This window comes from Lissotriton helveticus, chromosome 1_2, assembly GCF_964261635.1.
Source record: "Lissotriton helveticus chromosome 1_2, aLisHel1.1, whole genome shotgun sequence".
Lineage (NCBI taxonomy): Eukaryota > Metazoa > Chordata > Amphibia > Caudata > Salamandridae > Lissotriton > Lissotriton helveticus.
In genome coordinates this window covers 164582356-164604479 of record NC_136058.1, presented here as the reverse complement: position 1 = coordinate 164604479, position 22124 = coordinate 164582356, and the positions used below count along the sequence as shown (strand labels likewise).

Sequence of the window (22124 nt, the reverse complement as noted above, 5' to 3'; positions counted from 1 at the left end):
AAGAGAAGAATTGAAAAGCAGTTTATGTCAATCAGAAGGTAGATTAAACTGAAAATAACCTCAGTGTAATAACATTACTTGTCAGTACAGACACCAGGGCAGGCCAATCAACACAGTGTAAGCTCAATTTCCCAACTTCACAGGTTAAAAACGACCTGAATTTTCTGACCTGGAGTACACTGGATTAGTAGATTTGTTTGCGCAAGATCACACTTCTGACTTCATTATTTTGAAATGCAGACCAAGTAGGTGTATGGGGGAAGGCACAAGCAAATTCTAGGGAATTGACCAGTCTCCCAGAATGAGGAGAACTGGATTAAAGTGCAAAGTAGACACATTTCAGCATGGATCTTGTTGGTTGTGGATCTGAATGGGGGAATGATACCTTACAGGTTACGTTTTTTGGAGTCCTCTTAAATCCTATCCAACAAACACTGTTTTATCGCAAAGTGATGTGTTCTTAACCAGATGGCTTGGAGCAAATCAGGTGCCTAATGGAGGCCCATGTGGTCTTGGCAGCAACCCTTCATGGGGTCCACATTCAGCCAACAGCCAATGAATATGAATGAATATCTTTGAGATATGGGAGACTCTGCATTCTGCAAGTGATCCATCATTTTGCATTACGCCACAGAAGTGACCATTCTCCTCCTTCTTTGTTGGCAGCAGTTAGGAAAGAAAACAAATGACCCCTTCAGGCATTTGCTGACACAGAGTGCAGGCCTCCAGAGTCAAGGCTGCCAATGCCTCACCTTAAAAGAGACCAGTGTGGTGCATATCATCTCTTCTTTGGTGAAGACTTGTTCTCAGGTCACAAGAGTTTCTGCCCATCAAGGAGTCTACTCCATATTTAAAATAAAAAATAACAATTGGGGTTTTGTCCCCTCTGCCAGTGTTCCATTCTCAACAAGTGCACAGGCAGCCATTTTTCTGAAGATAGGATTCCGTCTGCGTCGCATACAAAGCCGGAATGGCTAATGAGGCACTGAATCCCGGGAAAACTGAGGGGTATTTCATCAAAATAAACAGTTCTAGCTAATTTAGGGCTAAACAGTGAACTTTACAACACATCTTTCAAACATACATTGACTAAGCCATACCATGAACCCCGGATGACAGATATTTATTTCAATAATTTGGGGTCTGCAACAGTGGCCAGGAGAAATATTTTTTCAAAACAGAAATTATGAAATTGTCTGTAAATGACATATGTACCAGATAAAACTAAACTGGATGCACTGGAGAAAACAATAATAATGTAATGTGATGTGTCCCAATGAATACATGGTCATACAAAACCCAAAGCTACGAGAACTAAATCCATGTTTAAATTATATATCAGGACATGAATTTAACTAGTCTTCCAATGCAAGTGAAGAGTTCATGAAACATCTAATGCTGTAAAAAATGATGCTAAATATGCCAGTTTTAAAGGTTTTCCAAACAGGTATTCCAGAGTACTACTGAAAATGCCAGTCTGGAGATACAATGGCCCAACATTATGTACACTATGTGGCACCGAGAAGCAAGACCTTATGTATCTTATTTGTATATGCCCTGGCTTAAAGCAGACCCGGGTGTGGCTTTTGAAAAAGATATTTATTGAGAGGGGCATTAGGTCTTGTAGAACCGCAATAATCAAGGGTTTGGACGCAACAGATCCCCGTCTAAATTGTAAGATTATGAAATGTTTGATACAATATAAACAGATAATAATGAAAAAGGATAACACAATCACCATGCCATTGATGGGGTAGTGTTTGGCAAACATTAATATGAACTGTTAGTAGGGAAAGCATCATTGACTATAATTGTGGGACTAAAACAAGTAGCAATGGAAGCCCTGATTTTTGGTAAATATATATTGGGTTAGATATATCGTTTTTTTAGATTAGAAAGGTTGTAAAAGGAATTGTTTTTGTTTTTTCCAAAAAGTCATTAACACTGTATATTTTTGTATGAAATCTCTTTTTTATAATCTGTTGAAAACGTTTGCAAAATTTTAAGGAAAAGAGAATATAAATTCTTTAGATATTGTATGGTTTTTATTAACTGAAACAATAAAGATTTCATTCATTCATTCAGTCTGTGAGACGTGATCATTGATGCTCAACAAAAAAAAGTCAGTCCTGCTGTGGTGGCAGGCAACCTCTTGCTGTTGTACGGAGCCAATCGCAGTGCACAGGCTGATGTCAAGGGTCATAGGACTGAGCCACTGTAGCTAGCCATTAGTTTATATGAAGTGCCATAATGTTAGTTTCCACATATGACAGAACCCACATTGACCATGTTTGTGGCACACAGTTTTCATTGTACAAACTGAATTTTCACAGTAGTTATTAATGTATTTAGGTGTCTCATAAAGTGCCTGAACATGCGTAATTTTGGCCACTATTGAGTGTTGCAGGAAAGAGAAGGAGCACGAAGAAGCATTAATAGAAGAGGTTCAGTCCAACTGAATGCAATATGAAGCATCCCTGTGCAGTATTATTCTAGCTATGTTCACATTGATTCCATTGATTTGTGGAAAGCCTGTTTGAAGAGTTCAATCTTCTAAACAGGAGGTGGTTCCACTAGGTAAAGTGCCACTGCACTCTGCGTATCCATTATCCTGGCTTGTACAGCACCATTGTAAATCATGTAAATAGATCATATACTGTGTTGGTATCTATGGCACAATGGGAAAAGAAAGCTGCAGTCAACACCAGCAGAACAAGAGTAGAAAAAGAAAAATCTCCAGCCAACAAGCTACCAAAGAGAAACTTAAGAGCAGACCAGTGACGATTTATTGATGGTTTTGCCACAGAAGCCCAGGAAGCAGCAAGCCATGATAACTTGAAAGAACTCTGACAAAACAAGGAAACTCTCCAGCAGATACAGCAAGCCAGAAAGACCTGTTCAAGACAAAGATGGGAAGACAATCATTGTTAACGAAGGCCAACAATGAAGCTGCGTGGAGCACTGTGAAGAACTGCTGAACCTGCCGATGCCACAGTCTTCACCAGACATACAGCCAGCTGACAAGGACTTGCCATTCAAATTCAGCATAACAACCAAGGAAAAATAAGGCAAGCCATCAAGCATCCAAAAAATGGGACAGCAGTAGGACCTGACAACATTCCTGCAGATGCACTGAAGGCAGACATTGAACCATCAGAAGACATGCTCTACCCATGTTTAGAAGGATCTGAGAGGAGGAAAAGGTGCCATTTGATTGGAAGCAGGGATATCTAATCAAAATCCCCAAGAAAGTTGACCTGAGTAACTGCACAAACTACAGAAGGAAAACTTTTATATGAACCCCAGGCAAAGTGTTCAACAGAGTCATCCTGAACAGAATGAAGGAACAAGTTGACAGTCAGTTATGCGACCAGCAAGCTGGCTTCACAAAGATAGATCTTGTACAGACCAGATTGCACCACTCCACATCATCATTGAGCAGTCGATGGAATGGAACTCCTACCCCCTGTTGTGTGGCGTGTTAGGCTCCGATTGAATTTTCCAGATTCATGCCCTTATATAGGTACAATTCTTGTTGCCCTTATATAGGCATTTTAAATTAAGCCCTTATTTAGGCATAGTCCATGCTACCCAAATACAGGAATGGCTACTTCCATCCGTTCACCAAACATCACAACGATTTCTTGCAAAAAACAGTTTAAGCCGTTAGGGACTTCCCCTTGCTTGAATATTGATTTCTCCAAGAACTGTTAGTTTTACAATGAACATCAATTCCTTAGGGGTTCATTAATGACATTCATATGCCCGACTTTACGTCAAACTATGCCATTCCTAAACACCTTCAAGGTATAAATATACCTTTACTTGCTATAGCAAGATACGGTGGTTCAGAGCAGTTCAAAGACCTACTTGCCCGACGCAGCTTGCTACAGCAAGTGCCAAAGGAAGCCAACTCTCCAGCTGACGCACTGATCAGGAAGCTGCCCTTCTCTGCTGAGAATCCAGCTCCAGTTTTTCCAGCTCCCCTTGCGGGGTGTTAGGAAATCGAGTCCCGAGACAGAGGTACCAGACCTCCTTCATTCTAAGGTATGGAGCTGATTAGAACCTAGAGAAACCTTTGGTAAATTCTTGGCAAAAACTAAACCTATGCTAAAAGACAAACACCTACTTCCTCCCTCGTCCTAGACTTAGGTTTGTTACACTGTGGTAGACGTATTTTAGAAGCACTAGTTGAGTATTTTAGTCTATGTTTATATGTATGTATTTTTATATGACTTAGAAACCATACAATGCTCTTACAGTATTATTTCATATTACTGTTTACGCTGTACGCATTATACTTTGCATTCTGCATAACGATTGTAGCAGTTCACCTCTCTTGCATGAGAAAGAAGACTGTTCAATAAACCTTTTATTGAAAACGCCCGTCTCACTATTCCTCTGCAACTCTGTAGAAACGAAGCATGCACGATTGACTCTTAGAAATACTTATCTATTGTTTCCACGACTCTGAGAGATATATTCTTATTTTTGGGAAACAAAGTTGTCAAGTTTATGCAGTTGTCAGAAACGAATCCCTTCTTGTGAATTCGAGAAAGTTTCTAGTGACCTCTGAGCTAGCTGGCACTCACTATTAAGTTTAGTATATTCGATAGAGACCTATTGACTTAAGTCCTACTTCAAATCTATAGGATATATTATTCCAATGCGCAGAGCTTATTGGGATTATAGGAACTACACTACACCCCACATGTCAACTTCATTGAATATAAATAACTAAATAATAAATACTTGGATTTGTAGAGCACAGCTTATCACCCATGAGGGAATCCAGGCGCTGTTCATAGGCACAGGAAGATTAAGTGATTAGCCCAGAATCGCTGGATGATGAGCTGAGGCTGCGATTCGAACCTGGATCCCCAGGTCCAAAGTCTTTTGCTCTGGCCGTTATCCTTCATCCTCTCCCCATGAGAAGGTTTGACAGCATGGACAGAGAGACTATTTGGAAACTCCACCACCATTTTGGTGTGCCAGATAAACTCATAAGAATCCTCATTTACTCTTACGTAAGAATGACCCGCAAGATAGTCCATGGAGGACATCTCACAGAAGCCTTCGAAGTGAGGATCGGAGTCCGCCAACGTTGTTTGCTCTTGTCTGTTCTCTTCCTGCTGGCCATCGACTGGATTAAGAAGACTTCCCCAGCAAGGAAACGAGATGGGGTCCAGTGGTCACCTTGGATGCAGGTCGATGACATGGAATTTGCAGACGTCCTGGCCCTATTCTCCCACACCCATCTGCAGATGCAAGAGAAGATTGACAACGTCGCAGCACAACAGCATCCACAGGGCAAAAAAACAAGATCCTGAAGGCTAAAATTGCCAACACAACTGCAGTCACTCTTGCAGGTGATTCACTGGAAGAGGTGGAGGCCTTCATCTACCTGGGCAGTGTCATAGACAAAAAGGACGGCACAGAATCGGACGTCAAGGCAAGAATCGGCAAAGCAAGGGTTACCTTCATTCAGCTAAAGAAGATCTGGAGCTCCAAGGATCTAATGATGCAAACCGAGATCAGGTTTTCAACACTTACGTAAAATCAGTACTTTTGTATGGAAGAGAAACTTGGAGGACAAGAGTGACCACCATAAACAAAGTCTGGACTTTGATCAACTTCTGTCTGAGGAAAACCCCCAAATCCACCGGCCAAGCACTATCAGTAACAATGACCTATGGCAGCAGACTTTCCAGTCCCTACTCATGAAAAAATTATGAAAAAAGGCAGAGGCTTGATAGGTCACACCATCTGTAAAGCCGCATCAACCACCACCAAGCAAGCCCTCACCTGGAACCCTCAAGGGAAATGGAAAAAAGGAAGGCCAAAAAACACCTGGCGTTGAGGCCTCATGGCTGACTGGAGGTGATGGGTTACAGCTAGAGTTAGATTGACAGAAAAACCCAGGACAGAGATGGGTGGTAGTCCGGGTTGATAGCCTATACCCCAGGGTAGTAGGCATAAGTAAGTAATCTTTGGAACCATTGTCTTGCCAGAAACCAAATTGCCCTATGATGTGAAGCTCATTTAAACGTAAATACCACTACCAATATCCCACATACCCTAGTGCCCATTGCCTGCCTCTTCCCTTACTATCCTCCCCCTTCTACAGCCAGGGTCAGGGCACCATAGTAATTGTAGAATTACCTGATAGTAGAAATTGGTTTACTTTAAATCTTTAAAAAGAGCTAAGGCCCCTGGTCCTGACGGCTTTTCTATTGAACTTATTTCTTCCTTTTCATCTATTTCTGTGCCGCATTTGTTTGAGCTCTTTTCCTACTTTATATTACATTCCAACCCTGAAGGCTACTTTCTCGAAGCTCTTATAGTAATTCTCCCCAAACCCGATAAGGATCTTTCCCTTTGTCAAAATTATCGCCCAATCTCCTTAATCAACTACGATTGCAAAATCTTTGCAAAAATTCTCGCTTCCAGATTCGAAGGGGTTATTCGCCATATTATTAAACCTGATCAATCTGGTTCTATTAAAGGTAGACTCTCCTCTGATAATGCTAGGATGCCCTCCAACATTATCATGCTGGGGAGGAACTACTCTGATCCCCTAGCTGCATTATTTCTTGATGCTGAAAAAGCTTTTCACCGTATAAATTGGTAATTCATGTTCAAAACTCTCCAATTGTTTGGTTTCGGCCCCAAATGTATTTCACTTATCAAATTAAATACTCTAATCCTTGTGCATGTGTGTTTGTCAATGGTCTTTTATCTCCCTACTTTGACTTAAATAGAGGTACACTGCAAGGATGTTCCCTTTCTCCTCTTTTGCTTCTTTTATGTCTAAAACCTTTTCTTGAGCGCATTCGCCATAACCCGCTTATAACTGGCTTTCTCCATAACTCCCATGAAATTAAATGATCTGCTTATGCAGATGACATCTTAATGTACCTTTCAAATCCCTCAACTTCCTTACCTCCTTTTTTACAGGAGATTGACTTATATTCTAAAGTATTTGGATACAAATTAAATTTCTCTAAAACTGCAGTTTTACCCTTAAACCCTTTATGTTACCAATTCATGTTTTCTGACACCAATTTTAAATGGTGTCCTCTACCATTCCCCAAACTCAAACCCATAAATTTACTGCTTTAAAACTTAAGATTCAAAACTTTCTCTCCTCATGGTCCACCCTACACTTGTCCTGGTGGGGCAGGTTTGATACTATTAAAATGATGATTGTACCGCTTATTCTATTTCTGTTATCTATGTTACCCTTTAAAGATCACAATTACTATTTTAATCAAATTTGTACTAAATTTCTCTGGAACAATAAACCTGCTCGTATTGCTTTAACTAAATTAATTAAACCAAAGAATGAAGGGGTGTACGATTTCTCAATTTTAAGCTATACCATACTGCTTTTCTAATTAGACAAGTATTTGCATTAGACAGACAATACCATGATGATCCGACACCTAGTTGGATTAAGTTTGAACGTTCTTTTTTACATGACTTTTCTTTTTATGACATCTGTTTTATGTCCAATTGTACTTTCATATCTAAATACCCTACTTTGAAATATTCCAAATATGTGCTAAGTTCATTGTTTTTAGATGGATCTAACTTTCACCAAGCCTTTCTCACCTCATCTATTTGGTACAACAAATGTATCAAGTTTCGCCAAAAATCATTTTATTTCAAACACTGGAGAGAGAAGAATATTATATACGCACACCAACTTGTATCTCATAATTCAGTCTTGCCTTTTGATGCGCTACAAGATTACTATGACGTACCTTCCTCTTTCGCTCAATACTCTCAACTGTCACAGGCACTTCAATCATTTCTTTAATCTTAATGTTTACCTACTATTGACACTGTATTTATTCCCTCAACTCCTCTTCACAACATCTCTTTCGATTCCAATCCTAAAGCGACCCTTATCTACAAACTTGTACATACTTCTATCTCTGACAGACCAAAATCCAATATTGAACTAGCTTGGGAACTAGACCTCTCCATCACTCTTTCTTCTCAAAAATGTGATAAACTTTGGCAGAACGTTTATTCCACCTCTAGAGCTGCTAACCGCAATATTTACTCACAAAATTAACGCATCTTCCTCCCTTTTTGCTGGTCATTCCTTTCCATCAATGGTATATTATCTCATTTGATTTACCATTGTCCTAATGTTCTAAAATCTTGGGGATCCATTTGGACTAAATGCTCCACGTTTTTTCAACTATCTATCCGCCCTCATTCACATGATACTCTGCTTAAGCTGAAGTTATTTGATCTTTTTCTTGCACTTGCATTTAACGTTATTCTTACTTTTTGGAAAGATAATTCTAAGATATGTATATTAATATGGTGGAATCTTATTTGTGACAAACGTAGAATTTCTACTCTTTCATCTTCATTTGTACCTCAAAGAATTAAATCTGATTTACTTTGGTTACCCTTTACTACTTTTCTATCTACACACTCTTCTTTACATTCATTTTTCCTATGAGTTCTCTTCTCCTTTCCTTTCCTTTCCTTTCTTTCTTGTATCGTCCCCTTCTTCCCACTCCTCTTTTTTTCTTCTTTTCTTTTATCAACCCAAAATTATTTAGACAGATAAATTATTTGCCAGGTATCCTAATGTTATCTATCTTTTTGTTGTTACATAAGGCTGCACTTGTTACTCTCTTTTATCTATATTATGTATTATCGATTCCATTTATTGTACACTTTGCAATGTTTTCTTCATCCCTTATGATAACTATGTCCTGATCCCTGTTTGTTATTCAATAAATATTACTTAAAAAAGAAATTGGTTTACTGTTTAACTGGGGTCTAAGCCCTGGTCAAGCAGCGACCACAGTCCTAGTCAGCGTAAAGCACAAGCAAGCCCCAAATTAACCTGCGCTCAACCCCCTGGTAGCTTGGCAGTGCAGACAGGCTTAACTCATAGGCAATGAGAAAAGTATTTGTGAAACATTTCACACAGTAAAATAGTGAAAACACCATACAAAAATACCCCACACTATGTTAGGAAAAATAGAGCTTAATTTATTCAAACACAAGATAAAAATGCCAAAAGTCCAATGAGGCTTATTGAACAAAGAACTTTAAATATTGGTTTGCTGAGCATTGTGAGGATCCGCGTTGAAGATACGTTGTGAAACCAAAGCAATGTCTCAGTTCTGAGATGCAGTGAGGCTGCGATGCGAGGGCCTCAGTTGTCGCTGAGGATCCCGTTGCTGGGGCTTACAATGCGAAGTCCGGTGTTGAGGATGCAGCTCGCAGTGGGGGCAATACGCCTGTTCTGAAGAGCTGTGAGGCTGCGATGCTTGGTGCGGCATTGTTGTTGATACAGCCAACGGTGAAGGATGCGAGGGCTGGCACTGAGGCTACGTTTCGCAATGGTAGTTCTGAAAGCATTGTAAGTCGCAAGGCGATTCAGGTCTTCATGATGGGTCCAATTCATGCAGCAGCGGAGATGCATCTGTTCTGCTTAGGGTTGTGTCATGCAACAGAGTAGATGTGTTGGTTCTACTGGAACCACAGAGGATGGCAAAGCACCTCAACCCCACTCCCAAGGGTCAGGGACTGGGGTGGCCCCACTTGGAAGGGTAGTCTCATAGATAGCAGAGTCCAGGTGCAGATTCAAAGTTGTTGGAAGCCTGTTATTTCTCCGAGGCTTCAGATCAGGACGCCAGCCCTTGGAGTCGTTCTGTGTTCAGCAGGTCCAGTCCTTCTCACCCAGACAGGAAGGCAGCAGGTCAGCACAGCAAACCAGGAGTCCGGCAGAGTCCGGCAGAGTGCAGTCCAGCAGAGTGGCAGTTCTTCAGCCGCACAGCAGTCCTTCTTCCTGGCAGCGTATCCACAGGTCCAGAAATGTACTCAAGTGGAAGTCTCAGAAGTCCTTCTTTTATACACTTTTATACTTTTAAGTGAGGAGAAACTTCTACAGGTATGCCTTTGAAGTGCACAGATGCCTTGCCTCCAGACGAACTACATTTCAAGAATTGTAATTTAAATCTGACTTCGCCATAAATTTGGATTTTAAATTAGGATTCCAGAGACCCCAAACATGAACCAGTCATCTCTTCCTATTTGGAAATTACACTTATAAAATGTAATAAGGCAACTCCAATGCTATCCTATGGGAGAGATAGGCCTTTTCTAGTGAAAAACAAATGTGCTTTTTACTACTAGTACATATAAAACTTAAAAATGTGCATGTCCTACTTTTTTAAATACATTGCACACTGCCCTCTGAGTTTTCTTGACCTAGTTTGTTGTCTAAGATATGTATTGAAAAGTAAGGATTGGGCCTGACAAAAGGTTTATTTTTCCAGGAAATGGCAGATTAAACTGCACACACAGGCTCTGCAGTGGCAGCCGGCAGCCGGCAGCCCTGAGATATGTTTAAAGGGCTACTTAAGTTGGTGGCACAATCACTGCTGCAGATCCTCTAGTAACGTTTAATTTACAGGCACTGGGTACAATTATGTGCCACTTTACTAGGGTCTTAAAAGTAAATTAAATATGCTGATTGGGTATACGCCCAATCTACTATGTTTTAAAGAGAGAGCACAAGCACTTTAGTGCATTACTATTCGCTACAATAAACAACTCGGAGGCAGCAGAGAAGCACATGGAATTGAGAGAGCAATATGGGAGAGGGGGATGGAATCTCTTGGGTGAAACATTAATGTGGACATGGGAGTGCACAGAAGCACACAAAGCTTTATACAACAGAGTACAAGGAGCGGAGAAGCATATAACGGACCCAACTGAAAAACAAATGCACTCATGGAGAGCTGCATAAAAGTTCAAAAGATTTCCAGAAAAGCGAGCAGTTGTGGAAGAATGGACTGAACCAATTAGAGAGTTGGTAAAAAGGCTATGCTCCATCGGAAGGACAAAAAAATGCTCAAAGTTCTAAAAGCAAAGCAATGGCTAGAAAGCAAGCACATGTGAGTGACAAAACACAAAGCCAATGGTAAATAATAGGCTGAATGCATTCCAAAGTCAGCTTTCAGAATGTCCTTAAAAAGTATTTCGCAACCAGACAGATGTACTGTTTGGTAGGTTAAAATCTAAAATGGCGCTAACGCAATAAATGGTTACTGTGCGGATGGCTGGAGTCTTGAGAAGGAAAGGAGTGCTCACTCCACTTCTAATAGAAGAGCCAGAGAGAGAGAGAGGAAGCATTCACTTCATTTGTCAGGCGTTGGACCACATCACCACTACCACCACCCTTCCCTAACCACGACTACCATACTCTAACCACCACCACCTGCCCCAACTAAAACCACACTAACACCATCACCCCGCCCTAACCACCACCCAAACAACCACCGAACGTCTACCTCTCTAACCATCAACTCCACACAACCCTAACCACTCCCCCTCCCATCACTCTAAACACCTCCGCATCCCCACCCTAACCACACCGACTCAGACCACCACCCTAACTACAACACCAGAGCCACCACTACCATCAGCCTAACCACCACCACCTTATTATCCATCACCATCCTATCCTACCCACTGCTACCAACCCTAGCAACAACCACCCTATCCACCAGTCCTAACAATCATGTAACCCTAATCACAACCACTCCAACCCCCAACACCGTCCTAACCACTGCCACCTAACCCTAATTACCACCATCCTAACCACAACCATCTCCTGACCCTAACAACCACCCTAAATACCACCAAAATAACCACCACAACTAACCACCTCACTGATTATCACCACCATAACCAGCCTACTAATATCCTACCCCACCATCATCGCCCTACCACCACCACCATAACCACCAACACCCTACCCTAACCACCAACCTACCATAACCACTACCACTACCTTCACCACCACCCCTTTACCACCTTTCTGCCTCCATCACCACCACCCTCAGCAACACTTCCTCTCCCCTTCTTCACCACCAGCATCCTACCACCACCACTCTACCACCATCTTCCTTACCACCACCACTGTACTACCACCGCCACCCTATTAACCACCACCCTGTCCACCGACACCAAACATCCCTATCACCACCATAACCACACCCCTTAACCTCATCACCAACATCACCCCAACCCAGCCAACAAATGCCCGTACCACCACTCTAATCACAGCCGCCATCACCACCTTAACTACCACAACAACCCTAACCACCACCATCCTCACCATGGCCACACCCTACTACTAGCCTGACCACAACCAGAACTACCACCCCTAAAACTACCACCACCTTAAATACCACCACCACCACCCTAACCATCAACACCCTTCACCAACCTACTACCACCCTCACCAGCCTTACCACCACCTCATCACCACCACACTAACCTCCCTGCCAAAACCACCACCCCCTTTTCACTAATCACGGCTCTCAGTTCCTATAAAAGCTCTTCATTTTTTAACAAGCATTCTAAATTCATTACTTGAATGTTGTTTTCATGGAAAGTTGAGGCCTATGTTTACGTGTACTTACTCTTGAGTAACTTGTTCTCGCCTGAAACTATGCATCTGATTAGCCAATAAAGCGAATTCATATCAAAGATTAAGACCCATAACATATTGTCTATATCTATCAACATGTTGGCCTCAGTCATGGAAATCAATATGTGAACGTTGAGAAGGAACTTTATGGTCTGATGTTGCTGTGAACCCTAGGGCGAGTGCTCGCTGAGCAGATTCACAGTTACATAAAATTCTTATTTGATTGCCTTGTACATTTTAATTGCTTTGCAGTGGGATTAAGAAAATGTAGTGTTAATCGGATTACATTGCATTCTGTTAATAAAGCAACCTACACATCCAGTCAATCTTGCTTTGAAGACTGGTTGTTTGTGCTTTTATGTGTTTCTCCCTCCCCTGGAGCATATCCTCATAACTTATGTTCTTCCACTGCTTACTTTTCAGACACTCCTTTTTTTCTTTTTAATTAAGCACTCCATGAGAGTGCATGTTGTAGCCAAGTATTTCCCTTATGTACTTCTCTTTGCCCCTCCATCGCCTTCCATGTTGATCTCACCTGTGAGCTTCTCACTCATGCCCTGTCGTGTTGTGCTTGCGCTTCTGTGCTTCTCCCCTGCATTGCTTTTGGGCCCCTGGGTTTCTCCCTGTTCCACATTGTGCTCTCTTGACCATGTGCTTCTGTTCCCCTTTGCTCCATGTTGCTCTCTCTTGCCTGCGTTGTGCACTTCTCCCACAGTCCTCCATGTTACTTCCTACCCCGTCCTCTGAGATCTCCCCCCCTACCCCCCCCCCCCCACCACTGGTAGCCTCCATGTTGCTTCCACCCATGCTCTCCTTCTTGCTTCCTTCCAGCTCCCTTTTGTTAAAAAAAAAAAGGGGCACCTTTTTTTTTTATTTCACCAATCCAACTTGGATCACTAAGGGCCATATGTATCAAGCTAATTAGCATTCGCAAAGGCCGAAATTCGCCGACTTTCGGCCTTTGCGAATGCTAAATTGCTAAATGATATGTATGTAACATTTTTGTGGCAAAATAAGGAATCGCAAAATTTGCTATTCCTTATTTTGCGATTGCACTTAAGGAATCGCAAATCTTGCGATTCCTTAAATGCAATGTATCAAAGAAAAAATATTCCAAAAATGCCCATAAGGATTCGCATATTACCACCAACTTCTAGTTGGTGGTAAGTTGCGAATTCTTTAAAAAAAGCTATTTAAAAAAAAACCAAAGGTGCCATATGACGCTCATGCATGCCCTTAGGGCATGCATGTGCGCCATATGCCCCCACATGTCATTTTCAGGGGTGCAGCAGGGTGTTCTTGAGACACCCCTGCACCCTTGAAAATATTCCTAATTTGCGATTAGCAAATTGCTAATCGCAAATTTCCCCTTCATTCCTATGGGCCTCCGCGCTTAACCCCTTAAGCGCGGCGTAGAATCCGCTGTGATGCGGACGTGTCCGTGCATGGGTGGGGCTGTGTTGGCCAACAGACGTGCGACGGTCGTTGGCAGACGCACACAACGAACGGGTTAAAAGGCAAGACCTATTGGCTTTGCCAACGTTTGTCACATGCGTCTTGTTCTTCAAAGCCAGAACTAGGTAAACTAGCTACATGTAAAAGTGAGCTGCTCTGAGTCAGCAGTGCATGCTCGACTCTGCCATATGTGGACACGGGCGGAGAGTTGTGGCTAGAATAGGGTCTTGGGCTTTTTCATGGCCGGATCTTGGCTGCTCCTTCAGTCTCAAAGCAGCATCAGAACAGACCATGTTTGATTGATCCTATTTGGCCAACAGTCCTTGAGCTTCCTAAGTCACATCCATGCTCTAATAGACAAGTAGAGTCAGCCCTGCAAATAGAATATTCTGATGACTCCTTGCAACGTTTTTTTCTCATTGCTTATCAGTCTCAAAGCCGATTGCAAGTGAAAGTTAATGAACTAGGCTCGAATGTTGCTTGGCAGGATCTTTTCATTGTTAAGGTTTAATTAAAATGTTATTTTTGTGTGTGTGTTTATTTATTAGCTGCACTGCCCATGCCTACAATTGCTGCTCTTGATGGCCATGCACTGGGAGGAGGTTTGGAGCTGGCTTTAGCATGTGATCTCAGGACAGCAGGTATGAATGAATACAACACAACCAAGTTCCCAAATGCATTTTTGCTGAATTATTACATTTGTTTTTCTTGTTCTTTTGGCTTCAACAGCATGATGCAAGTATGCACAGATCATTTCAAGGGGACTTTTTAAGCTAACAACTGTGGAATACATGTTGGTGCAGTTATACAGAATTACAACATCTTGCTGTTTGAAAATATTGAGTAATGGTTTGACATTTAAAAACCAAACCATCAGCTGAACTGAAAATAACGGTACCACAAATACCAGCTTAATGTTATTGAATATATGGACTTTGCAGCAAAGAAATCGGAAATACTGCCTGAAGCCAGCCAACAGAGACATATTTAAACTGTGGCAAAAGGAGGAATGAGCCTTCGTCTATTGCTGCTAGTCTCTCAGTCACTAATTAAAAGAGAGGGCTAGAGGCGGTTATGTGTCAATCATATGACAGTGTTTCCGTCTCCTGCTGCGCCCGCCCCCCCCCCCCCCCCCCCACTATGCTGCAATGTGGTTACGTCATTTGCCATCCTGTTTTTACATGGCTTGGCTGAGAAGACAAAGGATGGCAGTGGGGTGATGGTGCGGCCTGGCAGCTCGGGGCTGGTGTTAGTGCACATTCTCCCCAACTATAAAGATTTCCCCAGCTTGCATTGCCAGAGATTTCCATAGCCACGGGGACCCTAAGGTACTGCGGTAAAGGAATCACTGTGGTCTCTTTTGCTGGTGGTGTATTCTTACCCTAGATAAGGTCATTCTACCATTTCTATGGTACCCTAAGGCTCTTGGAGACTGCAGAGCTCCCAGGAGACCCCCCACACCTGTGCATGTAGGTCAATTTTCCAGTATTAAGTTCTCTTTCAGGGATGTTGATTGGCAGTACACTGTACCACTTCTATGAGTCACTGCCAAGCCAAGAATGATCTCAACTTTGGGTTAGAGTCCATTGTAGAATGCCATGCGCTTCCTCAAGCAGCTCCCTCCAAGACAGAATTGCTTCTTTTCTCTCCATTATCCCTTCATCTTTTAAATGACAAGCTGTGTCATCAGGGCATACATGATCTTTAAGTCGGAGGTGTAGCATTGTATATGCAGCCACATTCAGCAAGCATGGTAGGCCATATATTAAGTAGTGGTTGATTTTTTATATATATATATATATATATATATATATATATATATATATATATATATATATATATATATATATATATATATATTCAATACTTCCTTTCATCTTACTTAGTTAAAGAAATAACGGATCGGACTCCACTTGTTTAGTGCAGCGTTGTTTATTTCGTGCTTTTTTCGGCCGCCATGACGCGTTTCAGGCTTCACATATGTGTGTGTATGTATATATATATATATATATATATATATATATGTTGTGTCAAACACAGGAGCATAACTATGATGTCCTCAAGCATGTAAGAGACGAATTAAGTGCAAATGGGCCTCCCTGTGCCCACCAGAACAAGCATCCACTTCAACTGTCACAATTCAAAAATCCAATAAAATTACATTTGTTTATTTCGGAAACGGAGACCATAAAACAACATCAATCCAATCATAGCAACATTCAAAAAATCTTTAGTAATCACACATTGGTTGTAAAGTAAATACAAAATAGAAGTTTAGTTGGTATTTAAATTCATAAATTGATTTCAATATATAGTAAATCACCACTAGGACACACGTGATAAAACCTTGAGCCTTCTATGCAAGCAGAGTGTGGAAATTTGCTTACCGAGAAAACTATATGCTCTGTGGTATCTGATTTTAGCACTCTTAAAGCCGAAAGATAATAATTGATTTCAAGTTTCAGGCAAATCGGTTTTAGCCATTCATGGCATGTGTAGCCATATTGTGGGCGAAAAAATAAGAAATGTTCCACTGATTCCTGACGGTACCCACATGTGGGACATGAGAGAGTTACCTTGTTTCCATTTGACTGTGAAAGCATTTAATGGAAGTTTACCCAGCATGAATTTAATACAAAGTGACTTGCCAAATGAAGGCGTAATTCTGTCTAGAAATGATAAAGAAACATGGAAAAAGTTTGTACTCTACATACTGGATAGTTAAACTGCCTATGAGAGAATCTATATGGGTTGAATACACATGTTCTTTCCAAAAGGCAGATTTTAAACTCCATATTGATAGATCTGTAAGTCTCCGGTTTAACCCACAGGTTGCTGATGCCAGTCTTGTAAAGTCAGGTTTATACATGCCTGAGCCAAAGTGTAATGCCTTATTTGTCATTAGTAGCTCTTTAAGGCTGCTCCTATAGGTTTCAGTGTGTGGAGGTGCCAAATTCTGAGCCAATGTAGTATGGGTTTTAAAATGGTCAAGTCAGAAATGCATCTGAGATTCATGTCCCAGTCCCTCTCGACACCAAGTGTGGCCAAGCTCAGAAGTTCCACCTGTCGGCTGTGGGCCTAAGGCTAGTCTATCCTCCATATGACACATGTAGCTTTCCAGGTCTAGGATGAAGCCAAGGAAGGCCTCACCAGACAGTCCTTACCCGGCACAGGTAAACTAAACTTAGAACTAAGGAGCTTCGGAAAAACTATGACAAGATGAAAAACATATGGATTCAACTACGTTGAACATGGGTGCCTGAACCTTATAAGATGGCATGTCTGTACAATACTATGAACAGAAAAAAAAATTACATTGAGAACTTTCCTTGTTCTGCTTTTTGGTATTTCATTCACCCAGACCGCTCTCTCTGAATCCCACATATCCTTCCTGAACAATATTGAGAATAATAGGTCTCAAATCTTCTAGAGGATCCATCTTGTCATCTCGCATCTGTAACCCATCCCCCACAGTTAGCTCATCTGCAACTTTTACATATGGTTGCATTCCAGCTTGAAATTTCTGTTCTTCGGCCAACCATCTTGCACAAAATGGATTCCTTGTAACACCGCATTGTTATCAGCAGCAAGCCTCTTATTCTCAGATATTGCACAGGATCACTCAACAGCTACAGGCACAATAAAACAACTCTCATACTCATTGTTGTCTTCAATGTCCCCCTCACCCTAAAGAAGAAATCTCAATAAATAATCTGATTTGTGGTTCATACTACCCGAAATGTGGTGAATGTCAAAATGATACTGAAACATCCTTAATACCAAGCAAACATTGTGGGGCGTGTACCGCCTCACATGCTCCCTACTAAGTATAAAGACAGGTGACTTGCAGTCAGTGCAAATTTGTAAATTTCTTATCCCGCCAAATTTCTCTAGAGCCCAGAAACATGCAATTATTTTTCTATAACTGGATAGAGTATTAAAGTTTTACCTCTGAACGTTTGGAAATGAGTATTTCCACTTTAAAAAATTTCAGTTTTTATTGGAACGATCTATGGCACAACATGACAACTCATTTATGTCAGCTTACACACACGTTCACAGAAAATAATTAACTGTATAGAGAACCTTTAGTTTTTCATTACATATTTCTAGTGAGAGACTTTTGAATTAAGGCCCAACCTATTTGTAAGGTATTACTGCAACTGACTCTTCTTACACTGAGTCTATACTTAGGTTTAATGAAGTCATGCTTACACTTGAAAATTCACAGATAGCTAAAGTGTGCACCACATAAATGTTACCATAATTAATGGCAGCTTGTGATCCGTGATGCCTCAATGATATATTTTGAGATGTCATCAATGATTTAATCCATGATGTCATATAACATGTTATGAGTGATGTAATATGTGAGTTCATAACCAGGGCATGACAGGGGTGCAAGTTATATTTATCTCTGTAAAATACACCTGGTGTTTTGTGTTTGTTTTTTTGTTTTTAAATGTTATTTTTTGTACTATTATACAAAGGAAACTCTTGCCTGACTAAATATCTATATATCTATACACACACATTCTACAGAGTGGCTACCTCTGGAAAAAAAATCAATATATATATATTTATTTTTTATTTATTATTTACTTCTTTTTTTACAGATTTAGCCATTCTGTAGTTACAGTTAGGAATCCAAGTTAGGAATTTCCCTGATATGTGATTGATAATAACTTTGTCACTGTTTGATGAATCTCCTGCCACAAAACGTTCTATTCCTTTTTCTACGTTGGCTGATGATGCAAAGTTATGTGGTAATTAGTTAAGGGGTTGCAAAGAAAAAATGGGTTTCAAAACACGTTTTCCCACCAATGGATGTTCTATAAAGTAATTAAACAGACATAGTGACAAAATGGCTGAACAGATTTACATGTAATTTGACCGGAATCTAGAATATGGCGTGGAAAAGGTCCTTTCTAGGTCAAGCCTAGGTAGCACGCATGCGCTGCTCTGCGAGGCATGGTGTATTCCATCTGTGGTGTTTGGCCACACCCATCACTTATAAAAGGTTCTTTAGAATGATCCTTTTGTTGTCTTTGTGCCGCCATTTTGTTGTTTGTTTCCGCCCCCGCGACCGACCCAGTTACATGGATCAGTGCACTTTTAGCCACTTATGCACATTGGGCGCACTACTTTTTGTTTAGCCTCAGCTCGCTCTCCATCCCTACACCGTCTTTGAAAGGTAGCAGGGCATTGTGGTAGGGTTCAAAGCATCCAGTTATTGTCGTCTGAAGCCCCACCCTGACTCAACTCTGCTTCCAGTGAATGCCTGGCCCTCAGGGGGATGGGTTGGCCTGCCGCACAATATCTCCGACTCCACTCGTTATCCTGGTGCTTGTGGCTACTAAGGCTACTAAGGTTATCCTTTCCTTCAAGTCATCCATGGGACTGCCCTCAGCGTGGCTTCCTCCTGGGCTGCACTGCAGGACAGGCTGCTGTGCCTTCAGCATCACATTGCTGCAAGTACTTCAAATGGGTCTGCACACGTGATTGTGTTGTCCATAGATGCTTTACGGATGATTGCCAGGCCTCTGATTATGGTGAAGCAGGAGTCTGTTCGTAATCTCAAGAACTGTTTGACTCCATGCTATAATTGAAGCCTTTGGAGCACACTAGCAGTGCTTGTTGTTAGTTTTGAGCATGCGGCGAGCTACGAGCACACAAAGTCCCTGCTTATTAGGTGGTAAGTTAGTGTTCTAGGCTGCAGGTCTCTTGGTCTTTGTGAGTAGAGATGTCCAAGTATGTTTTTTTCTTAGCATAGTTGCATGTTTTTTTTCAGTGTCCTTCCTCCTGTGTATGTATGTACTGCATGGCTAAACACTTAAAAGGTCCCAAAGGTGAGACCTATTGGCAATGCCAATGCTTGTTGTTATCTGATCTGAATTTGTTCAGTTGTTTTTAAGTGATAAGGGACAAAAATATAGTTATATATTGGGCCATAGTATACCCTTTGTGGAATACCACGGTACATGGGGATGACGAAACACAATATTAGAAGTATGTGTGTGTCTTGGGGTGTTTAGGGGCATGTACGACAGAGTGTCTGAGTGACTCAGCAAATGCATTAGTGTGCGGTTTGGTGTCTCAGTATATGTACGAGTGTGTCCTGGTTGTGTCAGTATATCTATGGTGAGTCCCAGGGCTTCTGAGTGTATGTATGAGTGAATTTGTGAGTGTCTGTATGGGTGTAAGTGTGGGTGTCAGTGTCTGTATGGATGTAAGTATGTGTGTGAGTGTCTGAACAAGTGTAACTGTGGGTGAGAGAGTGTCTGTATGAGTATGTAAATGGGTGTATCTGTATGTATATGTCAGTGATCATGAGTGTATGAGTATGTGAATGGATGTAAGAGTATCTCTATAGGTGTAAGAGTGGGTGTGAGAGTGTCTGTATGTATGAATGTGTGGGTATGAGAGTGTATGTAAGTATGTGCAGGTGTGAGAGTATATCTATTGGTGTAAGTGTGGGTGTCAGAGTGTATGTATCAGTATGTGAATGGGTGTAACATATGCTGTTAGGTGTAAAAGAAATGTACCTCATTCTGACTTATATAGCTGGTAAAATGCAAACGAATTGAGTTTTGATTCAAGAGGGCTGTATATTCCTCCACTGAGTGTCCCGTTCCTTTCCCAACAATGAAAAGGTCATCTATTTAGCAGATCCATAGAACCAGTTGCTATACAAAAGATGGTGCTCATCTCCCCACGCCACCTGCTTCTCCCACCAGCCGACAAATACATTCAGATAGCTGGGGGCAAAGAAGGTGCCCATAGCATCCCTTGTTTTTGCCTGTAATACTGACCTCCAAATAGGAATATATTCTGGTTTAAACAATACTCCATGAACTGTACAACCGTATGGTTGTGTTCAAAGTGCTTAAGTGCTCTGCTTCGAAAAAACTACTCCACTGCCTTTACTCCGTCCTTATGTATAATACTTGTGTACAGACTTGTGATATCAAGTGTGATCATGAGGAAATCCACGTTCCACCTAATGTGCTCAATCTTACATAAAAAGTCCTTAGTGTTTCTGATGTATGAACTTAAGTCTTTAACAAAAGGAAATAAATAATAATCAACATAGACAGACACATTTTCCAGAAGGCTAGCCTTAGGAGATATTGTGCAGTGATCCGGGGAGGTGGCTGGCATATTTGTGTACCTTAGGGATATGGTAGAGTTAGAAATAGGGTTTCTGGTTGGCTAGGGTATGCAGCTAAGCCAGGCAGAACCCACCACTCTAGTCCGGGCAAGGGAGTCACACACCCAAAATAACCCCTTGGTAGCTTGGCAAAGCAGTCAGGCATATTCCAGTTGTAATGTATAAAGCATTTTTGCAACACACTCCCACACCAGTGACACACTAGGCACACCACAAAAAGAGACTCCACACAAGGCTATATACAAATATCCTTTGTATTGCACATGAATCACATTAGACCACAATCGCATAAATCACTTGGCCAGTCTGGCCATTGTCATAACACATGGATGCACTGAAGCCTTGCTCATAGGGCGCACATGTTACAAAATAGCATAAAAACCTTATGCATACTCACCATCATTGAACTTATAGGCCACTTCCTGACATAATAAGCAGTAACCTGTTACTGTTAGACAAGACAACATATATTGTCATATCCGGGCCCAAGGTGCCACAGAATATACCCTAATCCACCCAATGAGCGGCACCGGTGCTCCTACTATATGCTACCTGGTAATTCATGGATGGTTCCCTGCTCCATGATGCAGGGCCACTGTCGAGTAATCCCCTTGGATAAATCACCCAAACAGGAGAAGGCCCACCAAGGCATGTGTTTATCACGGTGAGGGAGGAATGCAGCGTTCAAGGGTGGCCTTGCCGCCCCGTCCCACACGTAAGGCAGCTGCCCGCTATGCCGCAGAGCAGCTGCTGAGCACAAAAATGCAGGCGTCTCACTTGTAGCATTCAAGTCTGGCACCCTTCTGGGCCAAGAAGGCACAGAGCAAAAGTCTCCCATGGGCCAGGGCCTTCCGCCCTGGCTCGTTGACCAGCAGCTGCCCGCAACCACGCGGTGCAGCTACTATGTTTCGTGAAGGGGGCAGTAGCAGGCAGAACACAGAGCAAAGCCTCCGTCGGCTCTGCTCTCGTTGACCCTGCCCCTCTGTGACATGGGCATTGTAGGGCAACCCAGAGGACTTC

At 41.8% G+C, this 22124-nt stretch overlaps 1 protein-coding gene across 2 annotated transcripts in view; it reads left to right on the top strand.

The window, feature by feature from the left end:
- The window catches only part of ECHDC2 (enoyl-CoA hydratase domain containing 2), a 164484-nt gene that overhangs the window by 83320 nt on the left and 59040 nt on the right, over window positions 1-22124 (top strand). For both annotated transcript variants that reach the window (XM_078670530.1, XM_078670527.1), the window contains one exon: window positions 14482-14574. In XM_078670530.1, the coding sequence (XP_078526656.1) occupies window positions 14482-14574 (93 nt within the window). The remainder of the gene's footprint in view (window positions 1-14481; window positions 14575-22124) is intronic.